Genomic DNA, 17490 nt, shown 5'->3' with positions numbered 1-17490 from the left:
GCAAGAATGTCTTGTTACATGAATTAGAATAAAAAATTATAGAAATTATAGCCAAAACACAATAGATTCATTTACATGACCCCTAATATTACACTAATAAGGAGAATAATGAGCCAATCAGGATACAAATACATCATGTACACCCTTTAATCGGAACAGTTTGACCTGATCCGCATGGATTTTCAATCAGAATGAGGGGGTGTAAAGCCTAATACTAACTTTTAAATGTTTCAAATTGTTTTTTTTGGTCAAATTACTACTTCAGGTAGGGTCCTGCCTGCGCAAGACTATTTTTCAGCTTTTAAGAATAGGAAAGAATATATATTATTTCTGTGGATTAGGATTAAAAAATAAAATTATAGCCAAAACACAAAAGCTTTATTCATGAACCGTAATATTACATTAATAATAAGAATAATAGGCCAATCAGGATACAAACGCACCATGTGAAAACAGATGGAGCAGTCTGACCTGATTCGCCCATTCAGTATGAATTTCAGTAGGAACGAGAGGGGTGGTGTAAACCTTTAACCCCTAGGAGTTTGCATTTCCGCCGGAGACAAAACTTGCATTTTTTTTCTGGTAACCGTGAAAAGAACTTAAAATGCTCGGTCATTTCTGATCATACGCTTAATTGTAGTACATCGTTTGAATCTGTAAAGGGTCTACTTTTATTTATGTACACTCACAATATCCTCAAATCATTGTGCTTTTGTGAAATGAAGAAAATAAACACAGTGACAACAGACATGAGGAATATATCAATAGAAAGCTTCAAGGGTCTACTTTTAAATGATGCAAGTCCCATATACGCAAACTAACGTTCTCCGTTTATCTAATCCGTGTAAAACCAAGGAGAGATACAGAACATCTGTCGTGCTTCATTATCTGTCAATGACCTGAGGCAGGACACGCCCACGCGCCATTCACAGGGAAACACTTTCCATGTAGTGACTTGATTTGGTCATTTCTTTCTTATTGGAATAAATTAAAGGGGCAAACTCTAGTTCTGAAAAATGAGTCAGATGTGGGAGCGCCAAAACATGCAGTGGTGGGGCACAAGGTGGGGTAAACCCTGGACGGGGTACCAATTCATCGCTGGGCACACACATACACACAATCGCACCACATTCACACACTATTGGCAATTCGGAAACGCCAATTAGCCTAACCTACATGTGTTTAAACTGTGGGAGGAAACCGGAGTAAACTGAGGAAACTCACCAAGTACCAAGTGAAGAACATGCAAACTTCATGCACACAGACCTGAGGCGGAAATTGGACCTGGACCTTGGAGATGCTAACCCCTAAGCCACTGTGCCCCCCATGCCCATAGACCCCCATGTCAAATCACAAACTTTACAACAGGAATAAACTTGGTTGCAGACTCGTACAAAGAGTAGTTTCACTCCCCAAAGCTAGATTTTCCATGATGACAACTGTACAGGGGGTGATTTAAAAAAATATATAATGCATCAGTTAAATTACATTAAGCCATAGAATTATGCATAATTAGTAGTGTGGCTGATTTGAGTGACAGCCGCATTGCAGGTGTCAAACTGCTAGCTGTCTGCGGTGCAACACTTTAACCGACCAGCTAACTGGAATCACTGTAGTGTACATGGGACAGGGTGCAGGGGGTTTGGATAACGGATTAGAGTTCAATCAAATGCAAAGTAACATGAGCATATACTGTATATTAAATGGTAGACATCTTCAAATTTTAACTTTTGACTAAGCTTAGCAAGATTGTGCTAACTAGATAAGAAAGCATGTTTCAACAGACAGATAGGTTAAAAGCACTTTTTTTACATTTATGGATTACCCAGTGGTTTAGGTTCTTCCAGCTTTTTCCAAGATGGCGACAACCAGAGCTCAAACAGCTGAGCGTCAAAACTCAGAAAACCAATTTAACCAACATTACACACATCTCACACACTACAGGCAATTTGGGAATGGCAATTAGCCTAACCTGCATGTCTTTGGATTGTGGGAGGAAACCGGAGTACCCGGAGGAAACCCACCAAGCACGGGGAGAACATGCACACTCCATGCACACAGAGACGGGAATCGAGTCTGGCTGGGAATCGAACCCAGACTGCCCATAGACATGCATGCTAAATATATGTTTATAATAATAATAATAATAATGATAATAATAATGTTTTCAGCCTGGTACAAAATCACACTTAGTGTTTCCAAAATGTGCCTGCTGGATTGGATGTACCTTTCACATTTAACAGCAAAAAAAAAAAAAAAGAGAGAGAAGCAGAGTCAGTAAAGAATCCAGCAGAATAATTTATGCAGAAAAAAAAACCCTGATATAGCAGATGGGATCTTTCACTCAGAGAAAAGTTCGGAACTTTTTCTGTCAGATAATCATGTTTTATCTTTCTGTAAATTTTGAGGCAAATAATATGGCTGTGTCAAAATGTTTTAACGTTTTATAAACGACGGTACTGCAAAGCAGTAGTCTGAGATAACGTCATGTGAAATAGGAGATCAGTGATAAGATTATACAGTAGTGCCAGACCGACGTGAAGCTCTGATTGACTCGCACCCGACGGTGTGATTTAATGATCCGGTAATCAATCTCCAGTGAAGATCCGCAGCTGAGGAAAAATAATACAACCCCGCTACTAGTGAGTGCTATGGTCCATTTCTCTTCATTACGAATACAGTGCTGTGCTGTCGGGTAACCCAGACTCGCATCATCATCATCATCATCATCATCCAATTCTGACAATTATCCTATTGTCCTGATCTGCTGCATGACTGACAGAAAACCAAACTTCACCAAACATCACTCTTGCATTCGTGGCTGTTTATATCTCCAGCCAATGATGAAGTACCAGACTGCCATTTAAGATCATACGCTAGTTCAGATGAAGTGTGTAACACACATGACCTTGAAAGCAGCAGTTGATATCTGGCCTGGAGTAATGAACGTTCGGGAAGGAGGCGCTCGGGGGGTTTGGGTTCGAGTTCTGTTCAAAGGCTGTCATTTGCAGAGATGATAAGGAGCAAGCATTGCATGAGGAATCAAAATAAGATTCGAAGGTGTCTCACTCGCTTCAGGCGAACCGTCACGACTTGGAAAATGAAAATGTACTACGTGAAGTGCTCGATGGATCTGAAAATCAACTTACATGCCTGGTTTGCCGTTTAATTGGGCACAATATCTGACATTTTGACATTCTAATCATGCTCATTTTTTCCCCCTACATATCTGAGCAGATTAGGGAATATGGAATAATTTATCCCTTTGAAATAAAAACACAGGAGAGGAAAATGGAGACAAAGCAATATGATCTCTTAAATAATATTTGCATCAGCCTTAGTGAGCTGACCTTGAGTAGTGACCTTGTGTGTTAAAAAATCTTTTAAAGGGTCAAAGATGTTACAGCTAACGACTTATAAAATATGTGATGGAAGCAAACCTGAGAAAAAAAAACAAAAGAAAAAAACATCCTGCTGGTTTGTTCTGTATTATCCAGGAAATATATCTATATCTGGAAATAAACAGCAGGCTTGTATTCCAATCCGAGGAAAGATCCATTACCTTGGAAAGGTCACCCACTTCCAGGTAAAAGCAGATGACAAAGACGTTCCAGGTGATCCAGAGCACCAGCCAGACTGCATACTGGGGGGAAAAAGAAAGGACGAACACAATCAATGTACTGTACTATTCGGAATGGACAGGATTCCTAGAAAACGTTCCTGGAGGACGTGTAGTAATTACAATCATTTCGGAAATGTAGGGATCACACACGTGCGTAGGTGTGTTTTTATAAATTAAGCATGATATGTGCGTCCTACATACACTACCTTATAATAAATATGAATGTTCTGAGCTTTATTGTACACGCTTGTGGACGGCTTGTAGTAGATGAACAAATGCACTTTATCATTAGCAGGTCACATGACCGTGACATGAATGGAGGCTAAACATGTGTCACTAGTGTATGGCTTGTTTAACTAGTGTTTATCTTGCCCATAACTGGACACGGTTCTACACTACACTACATTACATTACAACTGTACTATATTTCATTTTATTATAATTTATTATATATTTTTTATATTCAATTTTTTATTCTACTATTTTTTTTTCAATAGTTTTATGGCTTGTAACTAATGTAAATTTAAAAGTCCTGTAAGTTTATTTCCATATTTTTAATTTGTAAATTCTCTCACTTTAAACTGTACCTTTCTTTTTGAAATCTTGAGGTCATCAGCAGTCGTATAAGCATTTCACTTCATATAGTACTGTTTATAAATGTGTATGTGACAAATAAAATTTGAATTTAACTTGTAAACCAACTAGGGCTGTTGATGCGGTATTAATGTGATTAATCTAGAAATGTTAACGCATTACTGTCCTTAAAAAACATGAATTAATTATATAATCAATTTTCACCCTAATGGCTTTCCATAATTACAGCGCAGTTACCCGGCAGTGTGTATAACGGCACGTTAATAACGTGGATAATAAGACGACTGAGGAAGCATCACCAGGTGCTGAACGGCAAGTTTCATTATAAAAAGCTTTTAGATGGAAGTTTGGATAAAACCAAAGTTGTGCACTCGAGGTACCTTAAAGAAGAACTATTTGTACAAGAATACATTATACATTATCAGAACCTCGATGTAACAGCACTTCTAATCGATGACAAATGGCAACTGCACTCATTCACTCTGGGCGTGTTAAAAACCCAAGAAGTATATCCTTTTTTTTTTTTTTTTTACCAAAGCATGTGCTAGCCAATTGCACTAGCCAAGTAAAAAAAAAAAGGCTTGGTCAGCACTATAGGAGCAGTCAGGGCTCACAATATGATTTGCGTTTGTAAGGAGTGTACCATTTGTTAAATGTTAATGTTTGCGATATTATAAAACTGCATGATGTTTCCCCTAACCTGTCTGTCATGCATTTCTTTATTCCAACATTGGACGTTTATAATACGAGTGTTTTCAAATTGTGATTAATCACAGACTATAAGAGTGATTTTTTAAAATCGATTGAAAGCACTTGCTTGATGTCATGTCAGAGCGATAATCTTCTTCTCCACGCTCTGGTCCAGATCGTTGCAGTATTGCACCGACAACTCATGAAATTCTAAAGAAGCGAATGAAACGTGTGTGTGTGTATTTGCAGAAGATGAAGCTATTCGGAAGGTCAAACTAGTTCGGAATCAAAAACTGACCCCTTGATTTGATTAATTGAATCGACCAATCAATCATATGATCAAAACAGCATAATTGAATAAATCACACACCTCATGGAACTACCGCACCTTCTGATTTTCTTTTTAGCTATATTTTATTGTTTTGCATTTTTTTAACTTGACCCATTTTATTGTTTTTTAAAAAAAATGAGAAAAGACTGCTTCCTGGAGTGTCTTTATACTGACGAAACAAAAGTGCTAATCCTCTTTCACCACTGGAAATAAAGAAATCTCTACCAGCATGTCAATTCATACAAAATATAGTACATTGCCCTGGGTTATTTTTTTTTTATTTAGTATATAGAAAGTAAAATGTGGCTTTATCTTAAACAAAGCCCGCTGTACTGTATGTCCTCATAAATTACTCACATGATGGGTATAATCCCAGGAATATTTCATTAACCTCCTGATATTTGAGTCCTAATAAGACTTCAGCACAAACCAGATAAAGCTGGTGTTTTTACGGAATAAGTAAATCATTGTTTTAGGAAAGCATGAGTAGGATGCTCGTTCTGTAATTAATTTTCTCATCCGTGCACCTTAAACCCGTCCTTCACAGATCCAAGATCCGTCTTCTCCTCGCGGCCTCGTAGGAGTGAGTGTAGGAGTGTGTAGAGCACACTGAACATGCTGAAGCTCACGCAACTGCACGATATGAATCAGAGACAATGATTCCAATGTGCATGCAAAATCATCACTGGGGCAAGGATGGCTTTAAAAAAACCAAAAATTCCCAGGCTGGTAAACAGACGCTCTGCACGTCCTTGAGGAGGAAATAAGAACAGTGAAAGTGCTGACTGAGTAGAGCTGTTAAAACAGCAGGCATAACATGAAGTGATTTTTATTTTATTTTTTTTTGCATTTCATATAAGATGCATTGGCTTTAGTGTTAAGCCGGGCGTGTTCTTTGGATCAAATCGTACATAGCCGATGTGACCGAAATGAAGAAATAAGTAGACACAAATGGAAAATCTATTTGAGTTACCTGCCTGTGAGACGCTGAGCCAAAATCTGCAATCATTTTCACGCAAAATAACAACGTGGCTTCGACTGAAACAGCTCCGAGCGCAAGACAGGTGTTGTTCTCTAAACTGGCATGCATCTAAGGTGTTTCCCGCCCCTCAGTTGTTGTGTGAAAGCCTCAAAATGAACAAGCCAATTTGGCTCAGTGGGGGAAAAAAAGAAAAAAATCGACGTTTAGAGAATTAGAAACAAACGTCTTTTCCTCGACATAGCGTGGTAACAGCAAATCAATCCCAGCTAACCTTGAGAACATGAATAAGATGGATGCCGTGCGGCTTTAAAGCTCCCGCCGTAATGCACCAAACTAAGCTTGGATTTTATTGGCGATGGCCTTCGAAAGGTCTCAGGTGCAGAAAAGTGTTTTCTCATTTACACATCGCACTGGGAGAGCCGCGATACCTGGGCTGGGGGGGTAGGGGGTGTCACAAAACCGTTTTCAAGCCCAGCACAATTAACATATTCAAACTGCAGCTTCCACGCAAGGCCAGATAATAAACAGCCTCCCACAGATCTTACGATGGGAGAAAAGCTGAGCTGAACCATTGACTTCAATTAAAACAGCTTGATATTTCACATTCACATGAAGGAGGCTCATCTGGAGAAGGTCCGGAGGTCCTGAATGGTTTTTCAGGCAGCCTGTTTATATTTCAAACTCAATGTGAAAAAGGTTCAGGCTGAACAAAAAAAATCCCTTTTATTCCTTTCGAAATTGGAGTTGCTCTCAGGACCAGGAGGGGAACGGCGTGTGAAGAAGTTACACTTTGATAACCCAGATAGTATGTAATTTGGTTCAAAGGAGAAAACACCAATAACATAGTGACTTTGAAGTCATCCTTTATTCTGATCAGGTTGGGTTCCAAGGCTTTCAACGTTCTTGCTAACAGCTGTGCCTTTGCCGTCTTATATATATTACTAACTAGCTCTAGAGCTCTAATCACATCTCGCACCGCTTTACGTTCCCTCTGATCCTCCAGCACTGGTCGGCTGGTCCCACCATCTCTCAGGGATCGAGGAAGACCTTCATCTAGACTGCTTCCTGTTCTGGCACCTACATGGTGAAAAGAACTTCCACTAGATGTCCATACAGAGTCTTTAAACAATGACCTAAGACGTATCTGGTGCTTCAGTACTTGCGCGAATTACCTGCCCCTTCCCAACAGTGTTTGATTGATGGTACTTGGTTAGTAAACCAGTGTAAGGATCTATCCAATAATGGAACCTACAAAGCACTTTGGTAAATTGCTCTGGATGAGAGCATCTGCCAAACGCCTAAATGTAAACTAGTTGATTCGAGTCTCTTTCACAAGTCGAAGCCACGTCGGAAGCCAAGTCGGAAATCTTGCACCAATGCCTTCACTGTTTAAATGCAGAATATCTCACTAATATGTTTTTGAAAGTCACTGAGTAATATTTGGAGAGGAAATTGTTACATTTCTTTCTCCAAATTCAAAATTCTTTTAAGGCACCAGACATTTTTTTTTTTTTTACTTAGGTGTCTTGGTAATATTATGACAATTACTTGAAGGAAACCCACAACACTGTACAATTTGTGTAATTACAATGACTACTGTAATTCATTTCACCTGTCTAGTAACAAGAATCTTTATGGTTTATAATTTCTATTTTTAATTCAGTGCCAGTGCGATAACTGAAAAAAAAAAAAAAAAAAAAAAGAAAGGCCAATGCAATATCTTTTTTTCGTGAAGGAAAAGAAATAAAGGAAGCAAGGTCTCAGAGATATGGGCTACGGCGTGATGTGACATTGATTCCCAAACCCAATAACAGTAAAACTAATTCCGATTTCCTTATCACAGAACACCTTCATACTAGTTCATGATCACACCCTACAGTCAGGATGTTAAACAGAGGAAATACACGCATTGCCTCTGAACTATACAGGCCGGAGGCAGAAAATGAAATCTGCTTCATATTGGTAAGCTGACAGAGTCTAAGTCTGATAACCTTGTCCTTCAGAACATTGATATCTCGCAGCGGTGCACAGTTTGTATAAAAAAAAAAAAATAAAAAAAATAAAAGCTTGGTTTACCTCATGTTACTGACATGCTGTCATAACAAGGGGCTTAATTTCAGGCCGACATCACACATCGCACATTATCAGGACTTTGATACCCATCCTGCTAAAAAATGAACGATCATGTGCCATCGGATTCCGTCAGCAGCCGGGCCGCTTCGCTTCAGCAGTATAACACTCTCATGCAGGACATGATCATGGACAAAAACTCAAATAGAGCTTCTTCTTTTTTTTTTTGACAGATTCTTTTTTCCCCTTTTTTTGTTAAAAGGCAAGATGAGTTTTGTGAGTCCAAAGTTATAAATCTGGAGTATACTTTTAAAAATAATTGACCCTTTGCGCTTAAGGGATGTAACAGGGAAACTTTTAAAGTTCTAAATAAGTTTTCTTTTCAGGAAAGGTTTCAAGCAGAACCCTTTTAGGAAGCTAGAATGCATAATTATCCAGTGAACCTGTAATGAGATCCTGCAGAGCTCCTATTTCTAACAGCATACATAACAATGAGTTGAAAACTTATATATATATATATATATATATATATATATATATATATATATATATATTAGAAATATTATAATGTACTCATACCTACCACCAACCGACACTTGTTTAACTCTTTAGTGCATAAATTATCTAAAAACATACTCAAATACACCTGAGTACCCAGAGGAAAGCCACCAAGCATGGGGAGAACATGCAAACTCCATGCACACGTAGACGGAAATCGAACCTGGCCGGGAATCGAACCTAGACCCTGGAGGTGCACGGCAACTTAAGTAAATCTATTTTTCTAAATTAAGTATGTGATATTTAATTTTTTTTTTATTGTCCATGCCTAGAAAAGCCTAAAAAAGTAGTAATAATAAAGTATACATTATAATAATAATTATTATTATAATTATTATTTTTATTATTATTAATAATAATACATTATATTCAATAATACCCAATAAATTATAATATTAAGAATAACAATTAGTCTAGAGGCCTAAAGAAATGTAAATGTATTTACAGTAATTCAAAATTAAATTAATTAACTATTTAATTTATTGATTGATTGATTAATAAACAAATAAATAAACAAACGTCTTCAGAGTTACATATGGACTGTATTTCTTTCTTTCTTTATTTTTCAATTAATTACTGTTGCATAATCCAAACCCAAACTTTTTTACAGCATAGTCTGCCATTTTTTTCTATCTATCTATCTATCTATCTATCTATCTATCTATCTATCTTTTTAATTATTTAAATGGAAGTAGGAAATTGGAAAATCTTGAAAATTATCAATAGTCTAGAGAGCTACAGAAATGTACATTTATTTATATTACTGCACATGATTCTTACGGTGTATGCTACAGGTACATGTCCCGAGTCTGTATAAAGAATGAATGAGTAAGTGAGTGAGTGAGTGAGTGAGTGAGTGAGTAGGTGAATGAGTGCATGTCGACACAATGCATGAAAGGGTTAGGAATCTAACTCCACCCAGCACTCTGAGAATCTGATATTGGTGCAAATGGCATTTTTGTTATTGTTGCTGCTTTTAATCAACTTAGCATTAATTATAACAGAGCACATGTACCGTAGTAAGCTCATGTATTACTACCTGTGCTGGAGATTATGAGGAAGTATACTAGAATAAACTTGACACGAATATAACCCTGAACATTCACACATGGAATTAAATGCATTTACTAAATCAGTAAACAGCTTCAATCTACAGTACTTAATCTACTGTGATCATAACAAGGTTCGAGTATATAACAGTGTTGAAAAGATGTTTTGGCATCTTACAGCATTTGGCATAACCCTTATCCAGAGAAACTTACTTTTTATCTCATTACACATTTGAGAGTTAAAGACCTTTTAGAAAAGACCATAAGAAGGGTCATATTGATGGTGCTGGGGTTTGAACCTGAGACCTTCTGATCAGGACTCCAACACCTTAACCACTGAGGTTATAACCCTGCCTTGCTTTCGTTTTATTAAAAGATGATCTGAGTGCCTTCATACAGGTTAAATGACTCCTGACAATAACGCCTGTTTTGGTTCAGCAAGATTTATTAATGTCTCTATAATTTCTACACTTACCCCGGTGACATATCGCGGCCTGAACTGCACCGTCCCAAACAGGCCCAGGATCACCGTGATGATGTGGATGAAGTTCGTGAGGATCGGCGCCCACTGGTAACCAAGAAAGTCAAATATTTGTCGTTCCAAAATGCTGATCTGTAACAGAACCAGATGAGATTAAATATTAGATGAGGTCATTAACTAGCCAGCAGGATAAAGACAATACAACACGAAATAGCAAAAAAAAATCAATACAATAATGTCATGCTTTCGCTGGAATAAACCACATGCAGCTTCAGTCACGTTCCATTTGCTTTTACATTAGTTTGGTGTTGCACTGTTCATGAGCTGCTGATGATAAATTTCCTGCTTTGCGCTAGAAGGCACATTTAAAATTTCTACTAAATGTGGAACTGTCACGTCCACATCATTTTGTCTCCCTGCTGACCCATCATATTATAAATCCCAGTCTATTGCTGTTTCCCCTCTATTTCGCTTTTATGGTTTTAAAGCTTCCTGTCCCCTTTAGCTTACTGTCTGGTGATTGGGTACTTCCGCTATTTTTCCATTTTCCTCTCTACAGGTTGTGTATACAGTATATATCCTGTATTAGGAGTGAAATGCGGTGTATAATTCTGTCTGTATTTGATTTAGTGCTACAAATATCTGTACCTTTAAACAATTTAAACAAATTTTTTTCAGCTCTACCACTACAGTATGTCTGCAGAAAACTCTGGAGAAAAAACACAGACATTGAGATTACAGCATGATTAGTCTGGTCACTCGACTTCATACACGAGATGTATACAGGACTTACATGGTTATTATTTTTGCATGAGGCAAAACTCGAGCCTCGACTTAATATTTCTGGAACAATTTTTATTTTACAAAATACAAAAATACAAGAAAAAGGAAAATACATTGTAATAAGAAAAATAAAAAATATTCTGACTTCGGGACTCACATTTTTTTTACTAACATTATAGTAATAAATATCTTGTCATAAGACACTAAACGCATGTTTAAAGTTTCACTTAGTAAAACTAGGTAAAAAGTGGAAAAACATGGCCCCTGAGTGGCGCAGTGGTAAAATGTTCGCCCTATGATCCGGAGATCGCTGGTTCGATTCCCGGGTGATGCTGTAACCTCTCGCAGCCGGAGGTCTATAGAGAGCTGATTGGCCGAGCTCTCTCACAGAGGAGGGATGACATTAACCTCCACAAGCGGAAGGAGTGGATAGCACTGTCCTCCGAATGTGTTACTCCGCCCCCAACTGTGAGCGAGCAGTTCGAAAAGATGCAGTCAGTTGGCATCACGTGGTTCGAAGGAAACACGTAATAGTCTTCGGCCCTCCTGACTGAGTGATAGTAGTAGCCCTAGTGATGGTGAGGAATTGGACATGACTAAATAAGGGAGAAAAATAAGGAATTATATACTATATACACTACCGTTCAAAAGTTTTAGAACACTTTCTAACTCCATGATGGTTCCTAATTTTTATTTCTTTCTACATTGTAAAGGAATGCTGAAGGCGTCCAAAAATGCATTAATCTCCTTTGAACAGTTGATATTGAGATGTTCCTGCTACTTCTGCTCTGTAAAGACTTCATAACGCCTCTAACCTGAGGTGCTGTTAATTGGTCATTTTTCAGGCTGATTACTCTAAATGAACTTCTCGTCTGCGGCAGAGGTAGGTTTTGGTCTCGCCCTCCTGGGACGGCCTTCATGAGAGACAGGTTCATTATGGTGCTTGACGGATTTTGTTGTTACGTAAATACCTAATTCCAAATGTGTTATTTTATAGTTTTGAAATTCTCAGTATTGTTGTAGAATGTCGAAAAATAAATCACTAAACAAAAACAAAGAAATTTGCAAGTGTTCTAAACCTTTGGAACAGTAGTGTACTGTATATATACAAAATGTACTATATTAATACTAATGCTTACTTGTTAAAATATCCTAAATAAGTCTTTTTTTGCCTTTTATGCATGATATTTTTTCCATCACTGAAGGTCATACACTTGCCTCAGTTTCTGGACATGCAGAACCGTATCTAAAGCCATATCTGTATTAAGGAGATTACATTTAGGCCATTTTAAAATTCGGTCCAGGTCAATGACACATCTATTTTTAAGTAGTGACCAGAATACGAGGGTTAATTAGGGCCGGAATGAGGGCCTCGCTATCGTATCGCAAGAACACAGATAACTTGCAAATTAAAAGTGACAAGGCCAGCTTCTTGGTTCAACAAGCAATGGTACTTCAGTGGCAAATGTCAGGTCTTATTCCCAATGAAGCTGTATGCAGTGCCACTAGGGAAAAGTGGAGCTAATGCTAATGCCTTCTGAGACCTCACTTGCTTTCTATTGCCTGCTATCTCTTCAAATAAAACTGGACTTCAGTACAAAAACTTTTATAAGATGGGGTTTTTAGTGTCTATGTTAAAAAGCCTTTTTTTAAAAAAACAAACAAATTGTATTCCTTAATTTCTTTTCAAAGTTAGCAGTCCTAATATTTTTCTCAATATTCACAAGGGTAATGTCCCTTATACCAGGCTCCAGGCGAATAAAATGGTTGTCAAGGGTTTGTATTTCGCAATAACTTTTATCCTGACAATCGCCAGTAGTGACCGTTCCAACAGAAGAAAAAAAAATGTGGTGATGTTTAATCCGGTGATCTGCTGCCGCCTGCCTGGCAAGAACGTACGGAAGCGCGGGTGACAGTACAGCGGGGCTACGTTCAACAACAAGAGCACTCGCAAACATAAGACAGTTCATCAGACTGTTTAATCGTCATATCCCACATTTCATACGAATTTCTTCTGATTGTGTAAAGCTGCTTTGCGACAATGACAATTGTTTAAAGCGCTTTACAAATGTAATTAAATTTGAAACTCACCTAATGAGTGTGACATAGCTTAGCTAGCTAGCTAGCCAAAGTAAGCTAACGTTAGGCAAGTAATATCGACATCTAACAAAAAAAATAAAAAATAAACAGCCAAATTAATTTGTCTCACTCCTTGCACATACACACCCTGCATCCTCTACATTAGATGCCATTAATTTAGAGACTGAGCCATTATTCAGTCATCATTATCAAATAATCCAAACAAAGCACAGCTAACTAATTTAGCACTGTCACCTCGCACCTCTAAAGTCCTGGTTCGATTCCCATCACGGTGTCCATGGAGTTTGCATGTTCTCCCTGTGCTTGGTGGGTTTCCTCCCAGTACTCCGGTTTCCTTCCACAGTCCAAAGACATGCAGATTAGGCTAACTGGCGTTCCCAAATTTCCCTGTAGTGTGTGAAAGCATGTGTGAATGTTGCCCGGAGGTTCTACCGCGGTTGTAAAATGGGAATAAATGCGATAGTCACCACTGACTTCATGGCCCCTAGCTTTACTACAGAGGTTCCCGGATGAATAGCTTTTATTATGCACAACTTTTTACAACATGCAAGCAAGTCAACTCATTTAGAATGTAATAGAGTACTTTATTTATGGTTGATCTCGTTATGTTGTGTTTGGGTAAATAGTTAGGGGTACGTATTTTTAAGTGTAATAGAGAACAGCTTTTTTAACTTCTTGTTTTTATTGATTATTGATTATTTGATTTTAAAAATTCACTGATGTTTAACATACAGGGAAGCTTTTTCTAGAAAAACAAAAACAAAAAAAACTGTCCATACCGCGCGGTATGGTCCTACCCTAGCATGGGCCAGACCTTATTTAAGCTTTGGACTTCAGTCCTCGCAATGTATGTAAAATATATCCTTTGTTTAACAGAGATGATTGTGTGTTGTTCTACAAAGATTTTTGTCATTCTTTAAGTCTCATCACATCTCAACCATGGCGAGTAGTGCAGCATTGGTGGATTGAAAATCATACCAACAAAAAAATTTATTAGATTAGTTATAATTATAATTAATTAATTAATTAATAGTCATAATTAATCATGCAGAATTAAAACAATGAGGCATTTTGCTCTGAGTGTTGAACGTGTATCAAGCAACTATTAATAATAATAATAATAATAATAATAATAATAGTTTGTCACCAGCACCCAGGCTACAAATGATCTCAAGATTATGGATGGATAATAAATGTGGAAAATCTGTCATAATGTTGGATAATGTTTAACCTTAGCATGTGTTTAAAAAAGAAAAAATTAAAAATGAGCTGGCTACAGTTTCAGACACATTGTGTGAGTCACTTTAAGATGTCAGTATGACTAAGTTCACACACTTACTGAGAGAACAAGAAGTCTGCTGAAAATCTTGACAGAGCTGGGCATTACTTTAAGCCACAGATTCATCGTCATCATCATCATCATCAGCCTGTAGCCTCGCTTCTGTTAACACTTACACTCTGCTCGAGTTAGAATGACTCCTCGGAATGAGGCATGAAACTTTTTAAACGTGGTTTAATTACTTTTATGAGTACATATTGTGCTTTTTTAACAATAAGCTTAAAGTGACAGAAATTCTGGTCCCAAAAAAAAAAAGAAATGCTGAGAGTAAAACTGCGCTACTAAAACGTCCTGAGGTTTACTAATAAAGAATGAGATATGTTTGCTTAAAAAACATTGCCTTTGTATGTAAGTACTGTAATGGTGTTACATCTTGGTGTAAAAATCTGCAACAACAGTGTCATATACAGTACATCTAAATATTTCTTCAATAGCATGCTTAAAATTATTTTCTTTATTAATAATGCTTATAATAATTTGGAATGTCTCATCAAAGTGATAAGATCTGAAAGCGACATTACAGCATTAACATACTATTAATGTCTGTTATTCAGGTGTATTACTTGTGATCATTTAAAAATATCTACATAAACCGAAGATTTTTTTTTTGTTTTTTGTTTTTTCATTTTACATTTCACTCTTTTTGACTCCACCAACTTGCTTTGGATGTTGTAAGTGTTCTCTGACCGGTTACGGACTTGTTGGATGAGCTTACTGGCGGCGCCATCGTAGATGTGTCTACAAGGAGGACGGCCTCTTCCAGTGTCATGATACCACGATAATATGTGCCGAAATCACATCATCATTACAGACCCCTTTTATTACAAGCTGTAGCCACGAAAAACAGCAAAGAGAAAAAAAACAAGGATCTTAGCCACATAATTGCCACAATAACTACACACGCGCATACATTCAGTAGAGCAGCATTATATAAACAGTACGAATTGCAATGTAGCCACTGTAGCAGTCAAAACATGCCTGAAATTACTATATAAATATCCATGCATATACAGTAACAATCAGTATACACTAACTTTAATGGATACAGCAGGAGACGATGGTGCTTGTTGTTGAACGCAGAAATGATCTCATTATAGTCCCGTTATCTTTCAAAGGGAAACAGGAAAAGGGTGAGCAAATATGCTGATACAGACAGAATTTAATTGGTTAAGTAACCTTGACCCCATGTGTGTTGAGATATAAATGGGTGGGCTTGGTTCTTCTTCTAAAGGTGGTCTTAGGCAGATCCACCAATCCAGTAGACAGCAGGACTCCACAGTATAAATCATCTCACTTGCTTATTGAACTCATCCGTTAAACTTCCGCCAACCCGAATTTACCTTCGTCTAACTTATTTAAGTTCATTCAAAACCTATTTTTTTCGGAGGTTTCGCTGCTTCTTTGGACAATCCTGTGCAGTCAAGTCTTTGTCATTCCTATTTTTGGACATTTTTTGGTTTTGATTGCAAACTCGCTTGACATTTGACCCCTGCCTGTTTTCGAGCAAAAGTTATCCTCCATAGGAATGTCATACAGACTCAGAAACTCCGAATACTAAACCGAATAAGTGTTACCAAGCAGGTAATAGTGTAGCATTATTACTCACGCATGAAATATGCTTTTTAGATACATTTACGAAATGGCAAGACATCATTTTAGGTGAATAACACTTTCTGACAATCTCATGAGCACTACTGTAGTTTCTCTCGATACTTGTTCCTCTTTAATACGATTAAAAAAAAAGAATACTCCTTAAAATGCTTTTGAGACTTTTAAAAAAAACAAATGCTTTCACTTTGATTGACTGATGTGCTCTAAATAAGTACATTTTACTCGGTTTGTATTATTGCAAATCGGTCATTTTTGATGTGAAGGTCAGACCAGCTTTCACCATTTCACTCATTTTTTTTTTTTTTTACACCAATAGTGAAATCCATTATATATTTGTTTGCGGATCATAAAAATGTACTGCTGCCAGAACAAACTGCTGAAACAGGCCTCATCTAATAAGTGCTGTATGCCATCACTTATTAGATGAGGCCTGAGGACGCCTAGACTAGGGTTTGGAGTTCTGGTGGTTCGGTGGACACAAGGTAGAGAGAATGTTCATGAAAACAGCACAAATTTTGAACATGGCCTTATGGGAAAGTTAACCATAAGACGCAAACTCCCACAAACTAGCCAAAATTGGATTGACCCTAGTAAAGATTTTAACACCACATAAGTAAAAAAATATTTTAAAAAATCCGCTCCAAGAACATGTTAGAAATGAACGAATGCACCCTTGTTGGTTTCATTATTTTAATTAACGTCGTGCAACTTCTGCCCTCAACTCTCCATGGTGAGAATAACATTTTACAACATACTGCTGCAAAATATAAAAAAGATGGTCTAGGTCAATGGGACGTCTATTACTAGCTAGTGAGCAGAACAGAGTTAATAAGCACCTGCTGTCTGAGGTTCAGCGCTGACCAGCTGGTGACCGCCCCCCCGAGACTCGTCTCCTGTTGTCTCTCCCAAACCGCTAGCCCCGGCTAGTGTACATCTGGCAAGCGATTGTATCCTGCACACACTCCCTGCATCATCCATCATAATAAACACGGCTCTGCTGACATGGAACACCGCTGGCACGCCTCACATGGGCAAAGTTATTAAGAAGGATACGGCTAATTAAGACATTTCTGCACTCGTGTCGTGCAGGTGGGCACGTTTTGTACTTTGGTGTAAATTCTGCACTTTGCAGTGCCCTCCCTGTGTGCGCACTATGCTGAAATGTTTTTGCCGAGGCTTGCAGCACTCGATGACACAGAAGACACCTTTGGAGCTGGCTTTGTTTTTTCACCGTAATTGCAGAGCCCTTTTTTTTTTTTTGTTCCCCTTAACACACCTGA

The 17490-nt window shown here is 37.8% G+C and overlaps 1 protein-coding gene across 1 annotated transcript in view; it reads right to left on the bottom strand.

Moving 5' to 3' along the window:
- The window catches only part of nkain2 (sodium/potassium transporting ATPase interacting 2), a 218298-nt gene that overhangs the window by 125449 nt on the left and 75359 nt on the right, over positions 1–17490 (bottom strand). Inside the window, exons 2-3 of the mRNA XM_053488409.1 lie at positions 10372–10509; positions 3563–3643 (exon numbers count right to left, since the gene is read on the bottom strand). Coding sequence (XP_053344384.1) covers positions 3563–3643; positions 10372–10509 — 219 coding nt within the window. The remainder of the gene's footprint in view (positions 1–3562; positions 3644–10371; positions 10510–17490) is intronic.

Source organism: Clarias gariepinus, chromosome 27, assembly GCF_024256425.1.
Source record: "Clarias gariepinus isolate MV-2021 ecotype Netherlands chromosome 27, CGAR_prim_01v2, whole genome shotgun sequence".
Taxonomy (NCBI): domain Eukaryota; kingdom Metazoa; phylum Chordata; class Actinopteri; order Siluriformes; family Clariidae; genus Clarias; species Clarias gariepinus.
This window is presented reverse-complemented; position numbering and strand designations above follow the sequence as displayed.